The sequence below is a fragment of the Podarcis bocagei genome (genome assembly GCF_964188305.1).
Source record: "Podarcis bocagei genome assembly, chromosome: 3".
In the NCBI taxonomy this organism is placed as follows: Eukaryota; Metazoa; Chordata; class Lepidosauria; order Squamata; family Lacertidae; genus Podarcis; species Podarcis bocagei.
The window spans coordinates 44,728,709-44,749,700 of record NC_138127.1 but is presented as its reverse complement, the minus strand read 5'-3'; the positions used below and the strand labels follow the sequence as shown (position 1 = coordinate 44,749,700).

At 42.1% G+C, this 20,992-nt stretch overlaps 1 protein-coding gene across 5 annotated transcripts in view; it reads left to right on the top strand.

Annotated features, from left to right (window-relative positions):
* ARHGAP18 (Rho GTPase activating protein 18) overlaps nucleotides 1–20,992 on the top strand; it is a 69,998-nt gene that overhangs the window by 15,883 nt on the left and 33,123 nt on the right. For 2 of the 5 annotated variants that reach the window (XM_081187688.1, XM_081187687.1), the window contains exon 1: nucleotides 6,694–6,883. The exons of 2 other annotated variants lie outside the window; for them this stretch is intronic. In XM_081187688.1, the coding sequence (XP_081043814.1) occupies nucleotides 6,768–6,883 (116 nt within the window). In that variant the 5' untranslated portion in view covers nucleotides 6,694–6,767. Of the gene's footprint in view, nucleotides 1–6,693; nucleotides 6,884–18,601; nucleotides 18,717–20,992 lie in introns of those variants that run through there. One more of the 5 variants, XM_081187689.1, reaches the window with a different exon arrangement.

Here is a 20,992-nt window from a genome sequence, read left to right as displayed (position 1 = left end):
AAACCTCGGCAAAGTCTTTGACCAGACCCTCAGTCTCTGCGTTAGAGATGCAGTTGATGCCGGTGACTTCCAGGCCGAGGGCATCAAACCAGTCTAGCCCTAGGAGGCTTGGCCGCTGACCTTCGACCACCACCAACCGGAGCAGGCCCGAAAAATCCTTGAAGGCGATCCGGAACCGGCCAACGCCTACCACGGGAATGTCGTTTCCCTGGTAGTCTCTCAGGTGTACGCGGTGAGAGTCGAGTTGCCTTTTGGATACTCTGGGTACCAGTCTTTTGATGGTGCTCCATGACACGATGGACAGGGCAGACCCGGTGTCGATCTCCATGTCACATGGAGCTCCTTCAATGAGCACCGTGACGTTCAGCTTGCGTCGCGTAGACGAGTCGGTTTGGCCAATCGTGGTTCCAGACGGGCAGCGGCAGTTGTTGAGAGCGAAACAACTTTCCTTGGCAGACTGGAGTGAAGACTTGAACTTGCGAGTCGATGAAGGGGGGGTGTCAGACGGAGCCGATCGGCAGACCTTAGCGATGTGGCCCCTTCTGGAACACCTCCTACAGATGGCGTCTCTGAATCGACACTTGGCACGGGAATGGTCGCCTCCGCAGCCAGCACATTCCGGTTGGCCCTTGGACTTCTGTTGGAGCTTCCTGCGCTCCCGCTTTGTCTGGTGCACGTCATCGTCTTCACTGGAGGATGCCTCATCACTGCTGGCCTCTTCATGATGCACTGGAACTGGCCCCCTAGCAAGACGCGGGCTGCTGGACTTGCGGATCTCCTGGGCGGAGCGTTCAGCAGCTTCTGAGGCCACAGCCTCCTCAATGGCTTTCTGTAGCGTGAGGTCTGGCTTGGCTAGGAGACGCCGTTGCAGATGGATGTCCCGGACCCCGCAGACGATTCGATCCATCAGGGCATCGTCTAAGTCTCGGAACTCACAGTGCATTGCAGCCTGTCGCAGGGCGGTGGCGTAGTTGTTGATTGACTCCCCCTCTGCCTGGTTCCAGTGGTAGAACGCATGGCGGGCAGCAATCTTGGACGGCTTTGATGCGTAGTGGTTGCGGAGCTTCTCTTGGATCGTGTCCCATGGTGTTGCCTGGACTGCTTCAGGCGCAACCAATGCTCGGGCCGTCTCAAACACCTCAGGCCCACAGAGGCTGAGGAATAGGCCCCGCTTCCGATCCACTGATACTGCTGTCAGCTCGTTGGCTTGGAGGTAGCAGTCGAACCGAGCGAGGTAGGAGTCCCATGACTCAGAGGCTGGCGCAAACGGCGTTAGAGGCACAAGTGAAGCCATGATTCCGATGCCGGCGTGAAGGGCGATGGATGGAACACAGTGCTCTAGCCAGAACAGTCAGCTCTGAATTGGTTCTGCCCAGTGATTTCGCTCAGTGATTTCGCTCAGTGATTTCGCTCTGTGATTCAGTTCAGTTCAGAGGCTGGCCGCATCTGGCTGTGCTCTGATGTCCATCCATCCCATCCTCGTCGCCAGTATTAAGTAGTGGGTTGACATAGCAGCCGGCACAGCGATTTCTTCAAGTAGCTCTTTATTAAGACAAGCTGGAATAGAACTGACTGCGAACAGCTCAGCCGGCCTGTATTTATAGGCAGCCGGCTGTCAACATTGTAACCACAACAGCTCAGAGTTCCCGCCTAAACTAACTGCCGCGGACCTGAGTGAAAACTATCTACAGACCTGAGTGAAAACTATATACAGTATCCCCCTGTTGGCCCAGGGTGAAACTACACTACATAACAATCTCCCACAAACAAACCACAAGCAATAAGCCAAGAATAAATATTGGTTACTCTTTTTCAGGTTATGGCAGAGGCAGTGCAAAGCAGTCTGTTGCATATTGGGATATTTACATACAAATGTCATACAATCTAGCACTGTTCCTGGATCAAGGTTAATACATCTTGGTAGGAAATTCCATTGATTTCCATATATGTAGGACAGTCATTCATTGCACAATGAAGTGACTACTTGGTGAAGAGTGGTATCCTCTACATTTCTACTATTTGTTTCCTCTCATCCCACTTGTTTATTAAAAATAGTTACAAAAGCAACCACCAGAGTGCACCAACATACCCTTTTTAAATTATCTGTAGGACAAAAGGGTCAAGCTCCATTTCTTTATGTATGTTATTTAACGTGTGGACAGAACTTTAATATTGCATTAGCTTTGAATGTGAAGTAAGTCATGTACCAGTACTAAATACAGTTAATTACAATGCATCTACAGCTAAGCCATGCAGAAACAACTGTCTAAACTACAGGATTTATTTTGGTCACATAAAAGCAAGATTGATTGGTACCTCAATTGATTGGTAGCCTTAACTAACTGCAAGTTGACCTTTTTCTAATTTATTGGTTTATTAATCTGCAAACAGAAATAGCTCATGAGTACTGAGATATCAAATTTTAAGAAACGTAGAAACATGGATTATACTTCCCCTCCCCTAAATTCCCCTGTATTATAGGGGTGCTCTTATGTCTGTACTTTACAGCTGTACATTCCTGCCACATTTCACCATTAATCTTTTATTTAAGAGAGCAAAGTTTGGACAGAAGTTTAAAATGCTGAACATTCAGACCTGTATAACCTCAGTGAAATTCAGTGACGCTTCCTCCCATGTCACGTTGCTGATATGCCTCTGTTTAATTGCCAGGAGGTGCCAGATTTAGCTTGTAAAAGCACCAGAGTAAATTTGCTTCTTAAATAAATATTGAATTTGCACTACAGAGAGATCGCTATCTGTCCCTGCATGCCTGTGGAAAGAGTATTAACCAATATAAATATCACAATTTTTATTGAATTCTTTTAATATCCAACAAAACGTTGTGCGTAATACAACCAGATGAAAGAAACAAATGCTCAAGTGTGCACATAACACAATTAAAGAAAATGAGGCAAGTGGCCTTGAGCAGTAGTGCAGGAAGCAAAATCATGTTATAGTACTGTTAAACCCAGGCACCTCTTTACAAGGTTACATGGCCTAGTTTGTGCTGATATTACGTACCTTTGCACTAAGTGTAGTTTAATTAGCTGATTTTATGAGCTACGTCTACTGTGATATTCTCTATGACGCGAAGATCTTTTAAAAGAGAGACTTGGCCCTTGATAAGTCTTTGCGGTTGTTGGTGTTAGTGTGAGCTCTTACAGCTGTTCATTCCATTAGAACTCCCAATTTGTGTGCATGGCACAGCTTTCTGTTTAGGTTGCAGATCTTTGCATCCCACCAGACTTTACATGGCCCCCTAATTCTTGGGAAACTGAGAAGTTTGGGAAACTCCTGCAAGTTGGAGACAAAATTGTTTACCCCTGGTGCCTTATCTTCATAACCTGCTAATAAAGACAGGGAAATGGAAATTTCCTCAGAATAAATTGAAAGAGGAGGGTACTTATGTTAATGCTCAAAACTTGGGAAGGGAGGAAGTGCACAAAGACATATTTCTAATCCATTATGGTTACAGAAAGTAAAAGCACTCAGCGTTGAAAGTTTTTTTTTTAAAAGGTTTAAAATATGAATGGGTCATAGACTGCAGCTGGCTTGGACACGGATTTGTGTTGTGCATCACCAGCAACCTCACAGCATCGTTAGGCGTTCTGGGACCACATCACTACATTTGAGATGGCACAGACAATAGCTAACTGCTACTTGACAAAGAATCATAGTGTCTCAGCAGCAGCGACATTGGGTGTGTTAGGGCAAAGATGTTTACAGGCTTATTCCATGCATGTTTACTTGGAAGCATGGCCCTGTGAGTTCAGTGCACTGTGCATAAAATTGTAGCCATAGATCCATTCTGAAAGGTGCACTAACCTCAATTGTATTTTTTAATGGTAATAAAGCACATTCTGTCTTATAAGACACATTTCATCCTTGCTTTTTAAGCACACTTTAAAGAGTTAATGAATCCACCAATGAGAAAAAGTTCTTGAATATATTTCAGCATTCCTGTTACTCTCTTCTTAGTGAATTGTATGCAAATGCTTGGTTCAGCACTGAACATTTTTTTCACTCGGGGAGAGTTTCAGTTAAAAACTATGTTTTAAATTTGAGAGTAATGAACAATCATGCTTTTATCTTCCCAATATTCTCAAATAAATCTGTTCAGTATCTGCAGACAGGAGTTTGTAATTCTGAAAGTGGCAAATATTTACTGATTCTCTTTAGATGTCATTCTAATCCTTCCTGAGTCCCACTGTGCCATCAGCATGCGGTTAGGTGGTTCCTCCTTTACCATTTTCAATTCTGTCTCTTTCCTCTTTCAGCAGTCCCTAATGACAGCTCAGCTGGATCAAGCTGCTTTTGCATACTCCAACATGTAAAAACTTTGCTTTGTTCAACCTTAGCTGTGGAATCTTTTCAGATTCCTATTAAATGAAAGACAGCTTTTGCATATTTATTTTTAGAATGCCCAATCTGTATCCTGTTTTAGTTTATAGAATTGTATTGTGTTCAAAGGTTTTGTACAACAAAGGCTTGTATTGTTTGTACATCGTGTCTGTATTGCATATTTATTGTAAATTATATACATTTGATTCTATGTTCTTTCCTCCCTCAAGTTTTTTCCCCTTATTCACTGTAGGATGTTTAGTAGCAGAGGATAGCTTTTGGTATGCAGTTAAAACAATGAATACTTCCATGGTATCAAAGTTGTAAATCCTTTCAGTGTTGTACAGCACATGTTCAAAGAAGAGTTATGGCAAGACAATGTTCTATTAAGGCTGAAATCCTAACTCCCACTTACTTGGAAGTTCAGTCCCACAGAATCCAATAGGACTTACTTCTGAGTAGACAAGGTAAGGACTGTGCTGTACCATGTCTATGATTTCCTTACTTCACTTACACAGGTGTCTATCCTCCAGGAGCTCAGGTAACAGGAAAGATAATTTTTAAAAGTTTGTAACACTTAATGACAATGATCACATTGAGGTATGCCCGGTGGGCAGCAGGTCAATTTAGGCTGCAGGTCTCACTGAACTTTTTGAGGCTTACTTTTGAATAACAGATAGGATTGTTCTGCCAGCCCATGGTTTTGACTGAGATGTTAATGCCTGCTTCACTGCAATTGCTGTGTTTGGCTCTGACAAGTTGTGTTACCTTTCTTACTTTTTACATAAATAGGCAAATACATATTTATTTTACTTTTTAAAAATCCATATCTCACAGGAGTGAAAGGTATATATATATATATATCCAGTACTGAGCAATCCAATCAAGTCTAAGGGCAGGTTCATATCTAATCCCTTCTCATTTTCTATATGAATATTCATTTGATAGGCACAGGATGGGGGCCGGGGGCAGGAATTGCACCATTAGCAACTGCCACTCCTGTGATCCTGCCGCCTGAGGCAATCGCCTCAGCTTGCCTCATGGGTGGGCTGGACCTGGCCCCAGCCACTATGGTCAATTTTCAGGGACGATGGGAGTTGAGGCCCAACAATAAATTGGGAGCCACCTCCTATTACACATGCCTTATGGTAAGCTGAATCAAAAAACAACCCATCATTCTGCTGGTTGCATAGGAGCAAATTGTCCCAGCTGCTGTTTGTGTCTTGATTCACAAATGATGCACTCTGCTCCAAGACAGATTGTACAAGAGCGAATTCAGGAAATCCCAGACCTATTCTCAAATAACCATAATTGCAGTAGGCATCTTTTAACCCTGCCAAAAGTGTAATGGATGACCACTCTGAATCTATTTTTAATGTAAGGGCTTGGCCTGCGTAGCAACAAGGAGGGAATAAAAGAGATTTTGCAGGAGGTTTGACTAGATGATCCTCTCGATCTCTCCCAACTCTACAGGCTATGATTCCATGAATGCCTTTTTCTCATAGCTACCTGAAGTGACCTGCCAAGCGAAGGTCCTTTTTCCTAAAGAGAGGGAGAACAACAAAGGATAATAACAATGGCTTGCAGCACATTCCTATCAAAACCCAAACCCAAACCCAAACTAAATTCCGCAGAATAGGGTAGTGGATTAGATGCGCCTCTGGCCTCAACCTGTAGGGCTCATCTTACGTTCTTAAAATGTGCCTCCAAAATTCCTTTGTTGCAGCAACTTCTTTGAGGAATGCAGAAACTCCAAGTTTTAGTTTAGCTCCTCTCGTATATAAACGATTCTTTACAAATGTCCGAACCTAGCAAGCCCGTGAGCTGAGTGCACCTGACTTAGCACAGTAGCGGGATCAATACTGGTTTCCATGTAGCGAGCAAGGAACGTCCCGCTAAAGCGGCGAGGAAACGCTGAGATGGCCATGCGTGCCAATCATAGATTGGCTTGTGCCACGGCATCCTGAGATCCCTTCGCTGAGAGAAGGAAACCTGCGAGCAAGGGGTTAAGAAGCGTTGCACGGAAGACACAATCAGTTGGGAAGGAGGAGGTGGAGAAAAAAGGGAGAAAAAAGAAAAGGCAAAGCGACGCTCCCGGCTGGAGTGGGGAAAGGCCGGCGTAAAATCCCTCCGCGCGAAGAATATACGAGCGTAAACATGCGGCTGACTCATGAAAAGGTCGCCCGAGAGCAAGACTCGCTAGGAAAAAAGGCGGCCGGGGTACTCGGCCCAGGCTGCGAAGATCTCATTGGAGGCGGTCCGGACGGAGGCTGGTCCTCCCCTCGCCCGCGACGCCCAGTGCGAAGCGCAGCCTCGCCTCCGAGGGGGCGGGCCCGCGGCCAGCTAATACGCCCCGCGGCCGGGCGAGGCAGGAACTTCGCCGGCGCTGCGCTCAGTCCAGGAACAACGATGCCCTCGCCCGCATCATGAGCCGCTGGTCTGCTTCCCAGGGGGTGGTGCTCACAGCCTATCACCCCAGCAGCGCCGATGCCGAGGCGCCGGGAAGCAGCGCCAAGGAGGCGGCGGGCACGTCCCCCGTAAGGTAAGGAAGGGGCGCCCGCGGCAACTGCGCGGGTGGTGCTCGTGGAGTAGGACAAGGGAGGGCTGCCTGCCTGCCTGCTTACCTGTTGACGTAGGCAGGGTGGCTGGAGCCAGGTACAAAAGGCTGCCTCTCTCGAAGGGCTGCGTCAGGCCATGTGACCAAAGTTTAAAGGACGGTCAGGAGGAATGCCGGCAGCTCCGCCACCCTGGGGCGCGGCCGCCGAGCGTGCAACAGGTGGAAAGTAAAAGCTAATGCCGGCTGGGGTTTGTAAACCGCTTGGAGGGCTTGTTTTGCTTTGTTCTGAACGAGCAAGCGGCGTATAAATTTTGTGTGTGTGGGAAAGGAGGAATAAGACAGTGTACTAAATACTGGAGGGTAGCGCACCCAAAGCAAAAATCTTGAAATTCAGCCAGCGGCACCTGCATGTTCGATTTCTGGAGGAGAAATAACATCGTCTTGCCCTTACACTCCGATCCTAAGCATATTTTCCTCTAAATGCGTCATGCCGATTTTGAGTTAACTTTGATGTAGGCATTATTTATTTCTTATTATTATTAGAATGCTACTTGAGGAAACATTAAATGTCTAAGAGGTTTACCTAGAATTAGTCTTCTTTCAATTTCTCTTATAAATGTAGTTATAAAAACTTATGTGTGAAAAGGGATTTTCCTTCCAAGTAACTACAAGGATCCAGCAATGAATGGAAGGTGTTGGTGGGGGAAAAGCTGAGCTACCTTATGGCAGAGGGAGGCACTAGCTTTCTGTTCATTCTCTTCTGGGACTGCCTATGGAAAAAAGAAACAGCATTTTGTATTGTTAAAAGGAAGAACACACATATTTAATAATTATTTCAACAATTATTTGTAAGAATAGCAAGAGTAAATTATTAGGCTATTTTACAAGTACAAATAGCCCCTTTCCCATTGCTTGCCTTGGTGCAAACAGTATTTCCTGCAATGTGCACTTTGGTTCCCCCTCCCCATCATTTCCCCCCAATGAGCTCAACACATTTTTATTACTCTGAGGTGTGTGTCAAAATACTGACTGCATAAACTAGAGGCCATCACAGACAAGAAAGCTTGCTTGAAAATAGAATGAATACTCTTGGAGTGGAGTCTTTTGCTCCTAAAGGCACCTATGTGGGGTTTGGGAGGAAAGACAAGTGTGAAGTAGGACACTTTCAATAGGATTGGGCCGTATTCAACCTCCGTTCACTGTGTCCTGATATAGGTGTGTGTTTCAAGGAAAGCGGCTTTTCTTACAATATCAGATTTTAGTTTTGTAATAATGATTCTTATTCCAGGGTGGGGGACCTCAATACTGAAGAGGGCCTATTTGTCTGACCCTCAGGACTCTTCCTGGGCCGTGACCTGCCTCAGGCTAGATTCCTCACTGGTACTCCTCTGCACTCTACTCAGTTCCTTCTGCCTCCCTAGAATGTGTCTTCAAACTGATCTAATACCTCTTCCTAGATGGAGAGTCTCTCTCTCTCTCTCTCTCTCTCTCTCTGTGTGTGTGTGTGTGTAGAAATGCCTGGCTTTTGTGTGGCTGGAATGGCAATAGTATTAATACAAATAGATGGTTTGACTGTACTTGGAATCCTGTGTACATGTCTGGTCACCTCACCTCAAAAAGGATATCAGAGCTGGAAAAGGTGTGTAAAAGAACAACCAAAATGATTATTGGATTGGAAGAATTGCCCTATGAGGAAAAGTTACTACTTTTTAGTTTAGAGAAAAGGCAAGTAGGGGGAGGGGTTATGATAGAGCGATACAGAATTATACATGGTGTGGATAAAGTGTACAGAGAAATATTTTTCTCCCACCCTCTCAGTGCTAGAACCTGGGGCAGTGCAAAGAAGCTGAATGTTGGAAGTTGCATGGCAGACACAAGGAAGTACTTTTTCACCTGGCTTAAATGGCTATACAAGAGAATTAGACAAATTCATGGAGAATAAGGCTTTCAGCGGCTGCTAACCACAATGGCTATGTTCTGCTTCCACTGTTGGAGCCAGTATGCATCTGAATACTAGGTGTCGGGAATCACAGGTGGGAAGAGTGTTGTGCTCAGAGCCTGCTTTGGGTCTTCCCATAGGCATCTGGTTGGCCACTGTGAGAACAGAGTGTTGGACCAGATAGGCCTTTGGCCTGATTCACTTTTGCCTCTACTCCTTGCATGTTGTTGGCCTGTAAATAAATAAACCCAGATTTATTAAAGCAAGAACCTTTATTACACAAACCAAAAAGTCACAAAGCAGTGTGCCAGCTTTTGAATCCCCCTTAATCAGGACGCGGGTGGCACTGTGGGTTAAACCACAGAGCCTTGGGCTTGCCGATCAGAAGGTCGGCGCTTCGAATCCCCGCGACGGGGTGAGCTCCCGTTGCTCAGTCCCTGCTCCTGCCAATCTAGCAGTTTGATAGCATGTCAAAGTGCAAGTAGAGAAATAGGTACCGCTTCGGGGGGAAGGTAAACGGCATTTCTGTGTGCTGCTCTGGTTCACCAGAAGCGGCTTAGTCATGCTGGCCACATGATCCAGAAGCTGTCTGTGGACAAACGCCGGCTCCCTCGGCCTATAGAGTGAGATGAGCACCGCAACCCCAGAGTCGTCCCGAATGGACCCAACGGTCAGGGGTACCTTTACCTAATCAGGCTAGTTGTTTAAAAAAACAACAACATCTGGGGAGGGGGAGACCAGCCTCCTGGTGGTAATCAAGCCACCTACACCTGCAGCCTGTGAGTTTTAAGGTGGATCATGGCAGGATCTGGTGGACATTCAAATGAGGCCCCTTCAGGTGCTTTTGGGTTTCATGTTGCATCCATGCCTCTTGAGAAGAAACTTATAGTGGTGGGAGTCCCTGTCTCTGCAGATATAGTGACCAGCTATTGCTACAGCTGTCGCCGCAAATAATCTTGATGAGATCAGCGCCTGTGTTGCTAAATTGAAATTTGGAGTTGAGCATCTGAATCCCATGAGCCTGCCAGCATTGTTACATTGTCACTAAGCACTCCTTCTCTGGGATGGGAAGGAAGTCACTTCCTCTTCAGCGGCTGCTTTTTCTAATCCTCCCCCACACCAGATGTGCTTAATAAGGCTTCGTTCCAAGGAAGCATTTGAGCGCATTTGAGCGCTTAGTTTTACACCGCTTTCCTCACGAGCCCAAAGTTATGTCCAGTTGCAACATGAGGTTATTTTGATGTGACATGAAGAAATGTTGTTAGGCTGCTTGAATACTTAGCATACACTTTTTTTTGATAATTTGCGTGGGATTTATTGTGCGAAGCAAGATGCAAGGGTTTCCTGGTCGTCCCCCCCCCCCCCGAAGCCCAGCTGGGTTTTCTGTTGCTTTAACATGGTTAATCAGGTTCTAATCCCATTCATAAAACTTGAGCAATGGAAAATGAAAATGGGGCTTGTGTGTATGGAATCCGTTACGCTAGCAACTGTAAACTTAAGTGTCGTCCAATTAGAATTCCAATATAGGAAAAACAGCTGTGTACTGCAGCGTAATAGAGTTCTGCAGATACTCTGGAAAAGTGCAATCTGAGATCAGAGCTGTATGTTTTTCCCTATTTGGGAATGGCACCTCCAGGAAGTGATTTGGAGTGGGAAAATGACACAGGGTTATCCCTTTTCATCTGGCACCCACCTCTACCCTTGTATTTGCCCTAAAAAAAAAATTAAAAACCCATTGGGAGTTCCAATCATAGATCTCTTGCTGCCACGTTTCGTTTGGTATGGCTGTTTCACATTGCCATGTGGATTGTGCCAGCTACTTGGTCTCCAGGAGAACAAGTGAAACAGATTTGGTGAGAATGAATCATGTGTCTTATCTGATATGTCAGTGGTTACAGTGATACTTAGACCTGCAGTAAAGTGATAAGATTAAAAATGTGCTAACAAGTGTTGCTCATTGATAAAGTAGCAATGCGAGATGTATAGAACCACATCTTCACTTGTAAAGAAATGTTTTTTGCTGCTATACTGTTGTATATATGTGCTCTTAGGATAAAAAGAATGATAGCTGATGGTTCTGAAATGCTTTTGAATTCCACGAGATTATTCTGAAGTAAATGGTTATATTGGTACATCATGATACGAGCTGCCCTTTTGCTGTGCAGCTGAATATGTAAGAGCCGTGTGTGCTCTGACAAATGATGGTTTGTCATGGTTTTATTCCCAGGACAAAAGTACATGTGATGCATGTGATCCTCTGTAGTCAGGGGACTTATTTCTGACTAAATATGTCTCTTGCATAGAGGAGGCAAAAGTTTGTGGAGCACAACTAGGCAGAGGATTATGGCAGTGGGCCGGGAGAAACATATTTTCCTACCTATTCATATATGAAAATGCTACATTGGCTTTTCCAGTTTCTGTTGGGGCCCAAAAAGGATCTGTTGTTGGTTCTATTCTCTTTCCATGTTGTCCGTGGGTGACCTCATCAAATCCCATGCCTTACAGTGTCATCTAAATGCAGATAATGCCAAGCTTCCTCTACCCCAGAACTGCTTCTCCAGAACTCGGGTCTCACATCTCCAGCTGCCTCTCTGTTATTTCTGTTTGGATGCTCTCTTTTTGTGTGTGCCCAAGACTAGACTTCTTGTCAACCTTCTTGTACTGTCTGGCCCCCACCGCTGGCATTCCTATGAAGGAACGTGGGCTTGGGCTGAAAAAGGTTCACCACCCCTTTTTTTACCTGCAAGGAAAATTCAGGCAGAATAAACAGAAAGATATGATAGATAATAGACCTCTTATGATCTTAGATAACAGACCTCTTAGGATCCGTTCTGAGGGGAAACGTTTTAATAGTATTTTTGAGATGAATATATTTAGTATGAAAGATTTTATGGTAGCCTTTTCTAATAGAAATTTTATGTGGAAAGTTTGTCTCAATAATGTCAAGGCCAATGGCTAGTGCAATATTTAATGATGCTAAGAAACTATTATGCTGCAAGCCTGTTCCCATTTATTTATAAAATATTTCTTACCCACTTTTCAGCATAAGGTCTCAGAGTGCATTACAACCATATAATCACATAACATTAAAATCCAATAAAGCAGCTGAAAACAAACCAAAGAATGTGCATCAAACAATAGAGGTGGGTCACAGAAAACAAAATACCTTAACTATCAAAGGTCTAGGGGTAAAGAGTTGTGACTTCAGCAACTGACATAAACTATGAAGATTAATATTGAGGAACCTCCATTGGAATGGATTTCTGCATTTTGGAAGCTGCCACATAGAATGCAGTGCTCTGTGCTTCCAGGGGTGGTTAAACTGCCACCTTAACACCTCAGAGAGTCTATAGGGTAGGAGGCAGTCCTTCAGATATTTGGGACCTAAATCGTTTAGGGGTTAAACACCAATGTGAGCACGTTTAGTTGGGCCTGGAAACTTATTTAAGAGTAAGCCCCCTTGATCTCTGCAGAACTTGTATCTGAGATGTGCATAGTATTGCACTCTTGTAACGCTGCGTGAGAAGGGACAGTGTATGTGAAGATACAATGAGTAACCTGTTGGCCTTGCGTGCTTGAACTCCGTTCATTTGATAGCCAAATTATGCTAAGCAACCTTTTAACAATAGAAGCTGGAGCCAATAGGATAATGGCATGGACAAAAACTGCTGTCTAGGCTGTCTTAACACAGAGACAGATGCTATGAAAATGAAGGGCTGAATTTCTGAACTACTGACATTTGCATGATCACCAAGCTACTGAATCCTTGATGAAACGTTTTCTTGTGCCTCTTCAAACTTCTGGACAGTCTTTTCTCATTGACAATTTGTAAATTTTCCCTCAGGTTGTTGGTGTATTTTTAACATGTGCACCATGTTTTTCACTCACTCACTCACCAACTAATCAGCTAATGCTTTCTCTACCTAGATTTGCCAACAGTTTGCAGCCTCCTGCTATAATCAGTTGTAGATACCAAAATTTCTTGTCTTATACCTGGCTGTGCTTTTGAACATGAGTGTATTGTAAGATGGAGCCTGGTGTCAGAGGGCACAGGTGTACATTTCCAGTGTAGCCTGATGTTCAGCTCTGAATTGCCAGTGTTCTCCAAACCTTAGATTTCAGTTAGTTTTACGCCACTCCTGCCCTCCAATTTTGTAGCAGAAAAATAATGCCAGCTAGATAAGTCTTTTACTTCCACTGTATCCAGAATTATTTCTGCCCAGCTGTTGATGCATCACCTTAAAATACATTGTTTCCAACTGCTGAAAAAACAACAGCAATTGTTTGGTGTAATAAATCTGTTCTGTAAGGGCACACAACTGGTTTTATCATAAACATACCTTGGCATTTATACTAAAAAATAAATGTATTTGATTTTTTTCCTTTTAAGGCATTGTTCAGATCAAGTTTTCCTGTTTCCTTTTAAATTAACAATGGCTTCCTCATCTGCAGGAAATAAGGTGGATTTTGTTACAAGCATCTGTCCCACAGATCCCACAGATAAATAAACACATGTTCATAAAATATGAACTGGAAGAAGAGGCTATCATTTTTTAAAAAAATAAAAAATTATAGCCTCTTCCTTCACTTCAAATTTTAATGATTTAAGCAAAATGCATTAGGTGAGGTTGATTTACACCACAGGAGAAAGATTGTATGGAACTTGATATAAGCCCTGTGCTCCATGTTCTTAAAAGTGTGTATGCTGAACTTGTGTAAGAGCAAAGGTGGTTTTAGGGTAGTGTGATTGGTTTGGCAGGACTGGGTACCAGTGCCATTGGGACCCACAGCAGTGATGTAGAAAGGAGCTTGGTAGGTAAGGGAGCGCTGAATTTTAGCATCACACAGGGCACTGCTGAAATTTGAGAGCCGCTGGTAAGAGCAAGATCCTGGCTTGATCAGTGCACTCTCCAATATACAGTGGTACCTCAGGTTACATACGCTTCAGGTTACAGACCCCGCTAACCCAGAAATAGTACCTCGGGTTAAGAACTTTGCTTCAGGATGAGAACAGAAATCGTGCTCCGGCGGTGCGGCGGCAGTAGGAGGCCCCATTAGCTAAAGTGGTGCTTCAGGTTAAGAACAATTTCAGGTTAAGAACGGACCTCCAGAAAGAATTAAGTACTTAACCTGAGGTACCACTGTATGTGACCTCAAAATGCATTTTGTGTAAAGGTTTCTGCCCCTGTTGGCCTAAAACAAAGATTGCACCTTCAAAAGCCAATAGTAAATATGTGTAAAATTCTGGTTACCTCATGTCCCAAAAGGATATTGTAGAGTTGGAAAAGGTTCTGAAAAGAGTAACCAAAATGATCAAGGGGCTGGAGCAACTCCACCACGACAAAAGGTTGCAACATTTCAACCTTTTTAGTTTAGAAAATTGTATGTGGTGTGCAGCAAGTGGATAGAGAGATTTTCTTGCTCATAATTCTAGAAACGAGACATTCTGTTGAAGCTGAATATTGGAAGTTTCAGGATGGAGAAAAGGGAGTGGTACACAGCACATAATTAAAGTTTTGGAATTTGCTACCAAAAGATATAGCGATGGCTGCTAATGTGGATGGCATTAAAAGGGGATTAGGCAAATTCATTGACAATAAGGCTATTGGCCATTATGGCTGTGTACTGCCTCCAGTTGAGGCAGCATGTGTTGGACTATCAGTTTATGGAAATCACAAGGGAGGAGAATGCTGTTGCAGTCGGGTTCCCCAGAAGAGTCTGGTTGACCAATGAGAGTACAGGATGCTGGATTAGATAGGACTTTAGTCTGATCCAGCAAAGTCTTCTCTTAGGTTTACAAGAAGAGGGTAAAGATTGCATGCTTGATGCGTCATAACCAATTAGTGTAGGAATCCACACATCATTGCAATTCGACATTGGAGCATGTGTCCTGTGGCAGATGGATTCCTCCATATACCCTTTTGTAAATGCGTTGGTAGATCTTCAGTGGAAAAGTGCAGCGGAAATGAGAATTTTCAGACAGATTTGGAAATAGGTGATGGCTTTGTCCAGCTATTGACACCTTGGGATGCTTCAGTTCTTAAACCCTGAGCATTGTAAGCTCAGTAATAGGTGGTCAGACTTTTTGTTGGGCTTGTATTTATTTGGAAGAGAACCAAAATGTTTAAATATATTCACCGTGTTTGTTTATTTTAGTGCAGAATGGAACATTTGCTTTAGTTTTGAGTGACACTCAGGATCTTTAATGCCTTTCTGATACCTGAAATCTTCATTGTAAAAACAACTTTTTCTGTCAAAAAGCAAATATTTGAACAATTACCATTATTTACAAGAGTCAATGAGTAGAGGCAAAATTGTTTTCACTTGTTTGCATTGGCACTTGCCATAAATACTATATTGGAGTTATAAATTCTTTAGCTACTGAAGGAATACCTGTTAGCAAGGCAAATCATAAATCTGGCCTCTATGTGCAGGGGAGGAGTTTGAGTTTTGCGCTTATTTAACCTTTGATACATGACCCTGCAGTAAAAGTATTTGAAGAAGCAATGTTGAAAGAGGTGTGATTAATAAGATTTGGTTTCCTATACAACACTTTGTGGGACTGACAGGGATTGCTGCTTTTAATGAAGTGATTTCTGGCAGACTAAGGAGATCTCCTGATAGATTATTTCTTGCATTTCTGTCCTTATCATCAAATGGCATGAGATATGAATATAGACTTCAAACCTGAGTAAGCATTGATATGCAAATGGAAAGCTATTGAGAATTTTTTTGTGTGAGAGAGGGGGGGGGAGGAGGAGGAGAAGTGAAAAGAAAGATTTATGTTCTTGTGTTACATGCCTTGCCATTCTATATATGTACTTAAAAAAATGCCTGTTGATAGCGCCAAAGCATTCAGCTAATCCCCAGAGGTTACTGATTTGAAGTGATAACATCTTTCAGTGTGTCTGATTGTACAGTGGTACCTCAGGTTAAGTACTTAATTCATTCCGGAGGTCCGTTCTTAACCTGAAACTGTTCTTAACCTGAAGCACCACTCTAGCTAATGGGGCCTTCTGCCGCCGCGCTGCCGGAGCACAATTTCTGTTCTCATCCTGAAGCAAAGTTCTTAACCTGAGGTACTATTTCTGGGTTAGTGGACTCTGTAACCTGAAGCGTATGTAACCTGAAATGTATGTAACCCGAGGTACCACTGTATATGCATACATGAGGCATTGACACCATCTATGCCTATGTGATTCCTTCACAAGTGAATGTATTTCGCCTTCAAACCCCCTTCCTGTGCTTTGGTTCTGCATGATCCATTCCCTTTCTTAGGTTTTCAAATACTATGGAAGATGTTGGTGAACTAGTAAGGACTAGTGTAGTTGTTAGAACGTCAGACAAGTCCTTGGGAGACTCGAGTTCAAATTCCCTCTCAGCTATGAAGCCTATTGGATGAGTCATTTCCTTTCAGCCAAGCTACCTTGCAGTCTTCTTGTGAGGATAAAATGGGTATGGGGAAAGAAATTTTACTCCTTATCACAATATGCAAGTTGAAGTACATTGTGTGTGGAAGACTGGGAACAGGAGAAGTAGCAAAAAACTGTGGCAGGCACTGTACTCCTTCATTTAACTCTGCTTGGATTTTGTTCAGTTTCACAAGCCACTGCCTTCACTGTTTTTAACCAACTACAAATGTTTTGTTGTTGTTGTTATTATTATTATTGTAAATTAAAATTTACATCAGGTTTTCCGCATAAGGTTCTGGGCTCCACTTGTATGTGATAAAATATATATTCCCAAGCGATTGCAATTGGGGATATATTTTCGTATGGTAGTAGGTTAATCAGTGTAGGTGATACACATTTTAATACCATTTATAAACTGCAGAAAAAATTTAAACAGCCCCTTTCCACAAATTTACTGGCCAATACAGTTCGGCAAAATGTTTAAGAGCATCCTTCCTCCTAGCAAGGGTTCCAGAGGCAGCCATTTCCACCAAGCAGGGCATTCTACTCCTTTACTCTGCAGAATTTTAGAAGGATAGGCGCAGGGATTAGGGAAGTATGATAAGTGATAAACTATCTGAGGCTTTGTTTTTTCTGTTCAGTTGATACCAGTTCCTTCCCTCTGAAAAAGCACTGTGAATGAAAGTGCAAAGGAAGTCTCTGGTAAAGTTATTTTTCTGGCTGGAGACTGAAATGGTCAGTCACAAATCTGTATGTACTCTTTCCTCCTGCCCAGTGTTTTCCTTTAGTGGAGACAAGTGAGGTGAAGCTTTGGAATCAGTTTTTTCATTCAAGAAATAAAATACAGTGGTATCTTGGTTCTCAAACGCCTTGCTTCTGAAACAACTTGAAACCCAAACACAGCAAACCCAGAAGTAAGTGTTCCGGTTTGCAAACTTTTTTTGGAAGTTGAACGTGCTCTGCTTTGAGTGTTACGCTTCCAATTTGAGTGCCACCCTTCTGTTTGGAGTGTTACACTGACAATTTGAGGGTTACGTTTCCGATATGAGTGTTACACTTCCATTTTGAGTGCCACGCTTCCGTGTGGAGTGTTACACTTAACATCCGTCTGTTTTTTGCTATTTATTTTGCGTTTGTGTGGCTCTTTGTGTGTGTGTGACTGCGTGGAACCCAATTCAGCTACCGATTGATTGATTGTGTGACTGCAGTACATTGTTTATTGCTTTCATTTTATGGATCAATGGTCTCATTAGATAGTAAAATTCATGTTAAATTGCTTTTTTTGGGATTGTTATTAAAAATCTGGAACGGATTAATCCATTTTCCATTACTTTCTGTGGGAAAGCGTGCTTTGGTTTTGGAACGGACTTCTGGAATGGATTAAGTTTGAGAACCAAGGTACCACTGTAAGTGAAAGAAGACTTGTAGAAAGGAATACTTTTGTTTCTTTATTGTATCAATGTTAATATGCATGATAGCTGTCAATCACAATTTAAAGCTGTACAGGTTGGAGAGGGGCTGCAGCTCAGTGACATAGAGTATATAACATCTCCAATTAGGTCTTGAAGTATCCCCTGACTGACTGAAACTTTGGAGAGCAGCTGCCAGCCAGTGTCAACAATACTGAGCTAAATGAGCCAATCGTCTGGCTTGGCATTAGGCAGCTTCCTATGTTCCTGTACCTGAGCAGCACACATTATTTGCATATTCAACTGGTACTGCTGATTTGCAAGAGGTGATGCAAATTTGATGCATGCATAACTAGATAATGCAATGTTATATACTGTGTTTTCTACACAGTGCTCTTCAACATCTTTTCTTCAAACCAATGCTTGGATTGGAAGGTGGAGAAATGCCAGATTCAGGTGTATAACATGTTAAAGGGCATCTTATCTCTAAGGAATTTAGCAATTTCCCCAGTACACTTGAGTTAACCAGATTTGTTTAATAACTTGTAGCAATAATTCTAGAAAATAGCATTTTTGTATACAGAAGTTATTCCTATATAGGAGAAAAAACATTTGACAGTGTGGTAGACTTCTTCCACGAGTCCAGCAGATTTTCCTTGTACCAAAACCATTGTGTCTTTTCCCTAGAAAGTAAACAAGATTTGCAGAAAAACACAGTGATAAATGTTAGGACTGTAGCAGAAACAAAGGAGGCTTTTTTTTAAACAAACATTTTTGATGGTTCTAAACTCCATAGATTTTGAAAAGATGAAAGCAAACTATTGGTTCTTTCCCATCCAGTTCATGTTTTGTTGAAATATCAAAACAATTGTGTAAGAAAATAACATAATACATTATTTTTGGAATCCCAGAATCTTATTGTCCCTAGACGACTCACCCTAGTCTGCTGAGGAGTGCTTGTGTAAAATCTGGAACATTGCCATAATGACAAGGGAGCATCATGTGAAGGGAAGAATAGAGAAAACCAGAAACCTTGGATATGACTTAGTTACCATATAGTAACTTTTGGAAACACTAAAAGCTAAAACTGTTAAATTATAAGCTAAAACATTGTTTACCACAATGATTTGCATTTCAGCATCTTCTTTCTTATATTGCAAGTTTCATTTTCTCACTCTTAGGGCTCTAGACTGGGTGCTACATGTGCCATATTTCATGTCTATATGCTACTTTACTACTTGCCACCATTATATCATGCATTTGCCTGTTCTCATCTGGCAGCAACCAATGATGTCAAGCGAGTGTAAGTGAAAAGCAGTATTGTGGTAGCACCATTGCAGTGAGGTTTACCAGGCACTTGAAGGGAAACTAACTTGCTGTTGTTTTTTTTTTTTAAATGATATTTATTAGAGGTTTGAAAGTTACAGAAAAAAAGAAGAAAGAAACAATAAAAAGTTAAACACAACAAAACAATACCTTACAATACACCAGAAATAAAAACAAAAAACACAAAACAATACAGCAAAACAACAAGAAAAACAAAAACATTTAAAAACACATCCAATATTTCCGTATCTTTACCTTTCATTTACTTGTTTCATCGACCTCCTCACACCTCCCTTTTTTGTATTCTAGTTCAATTAGCTATTTCAGCAAATCCTTTCCATCTTTCTCAATTTTTGTTCTATAATTTATCTTAACACAATCTAACCTTAAATTTTCCACTTTGGCCCATTAACAATCTATTTTTACTTAATTCTTTATAACATTTCTGCTAAAGCCATATAGCTTCATTCCAGCATCCTTCTAACATTCATTAATTTTGCAATATTTCTGTAAATATACTTTGAATTTTTTCCAATCTTCTTCCACCGACTCTTCTCCCTGGTCTCGGATTCTGCCAGTCATTTCCGCCAATTCCATGTAGTCCATCAGCTTCATCTACCATTCTTCCCGGGTGGGTAGATCTTGTGTCTTCCAATGCTTTGCAATAAGTATTCCTGCTGCTGTTGTAGCATACATAAAGAAAGTTCTATCCTTCTTTGGCACCAATTGGCCGACCATGCCCAGGAGAAAGGCCTCTGGTTTCTTCAGAAAGGTATATTTAAATACCTTTTCATTTCATTATAAATCATCTCCCAGAAATTCTTAATCCTTGGGCATGTCCACCAAAGGTGAAAGAATGTACCTTCAGTCTCATTACATTTCCAGCATTTATTATCGGGCAAATGGTAGATTTTTGCAAGCTTGACTGGTGTTATGTACCACCTGTAAATCATTTTCATTAAATTCTCTCTTAAGGCATTACATGCCGTAAATTTCATACCTGTGGTCCATAACTGTTCCCAGTCAGCCATCATAATGTTATGTCCAACATTTTGTGCCCATTTAATCATAGCAGATTTCACCGTTTCATCCTGAGTATTCCATTTCAACAGCAAGTTATACATTCTTGACAAATTCTTAACTTTGGGGTCTAACAATTCTGTTTCCAATTTTGATTTTTCCACCTGGAAGCCTAGTTTTTTGTCCAAATTATATGCCTCCATTATTTGATAATAATGGAGCCAGTCTCGCACTCTGTTTTTTAATTTTTCAAAGCTCTGCAGTTTTAATCTGTCTCCCTCTTGTTCCAGAATTTCCCAATACTTCGGCCATTTGGCCCCCATATTGAGTTTTTCCTGAGCCTTTGCTTCCATTGGTGACAGCCATCTTGGGGTTTTATTTTCTAACAAGTCCTTATATCTCATCCAGACATTAAACAGTGCTTTTCTAACAATATGGTTTTTAAACGTTTTGTGTGCTTTGACCTTATCATACCACAGATATGCATGCCAGCCAAATACATTGTTGAAACCTTCCAAATCCAACACATCAGTGTTTTCAAGAAGCATCCATTCTCTCAGCCAACAAAAAGCGGCTGATTCATAATAAAGTTTAAGGTCTGGCAGGGCAAATCCACCTCTTTTTTTGGCATCTGTTAATATCTTAAATTTTATTCGAGGCTTCTTGCCCTGCCAGACAAATCTAGAGATATCTCTCTGCCACTTCTTGAAACAGTCCATTTTGTCCAAAATTTGCAATGTTTGAAACAGAAACAGCATCCTTGGCAATACGTTCATTTTTATCACAGCAATTTGGCCTAACAGTGATAGCTTCAAGTTTGACCATATTTCTAAGTCTTTTTTCACTTCAGTCCAACATTTTTCATAATTATCCTTAAATAAGTTCACGTTCTTAGCAGTCATGTTAACCCCTAAATATTTCACGTTCTTAACCAGTGTTAATCCTGTCTCCTTCTGAAACTTATCTCTCTCCATCACAGATTTTTCTC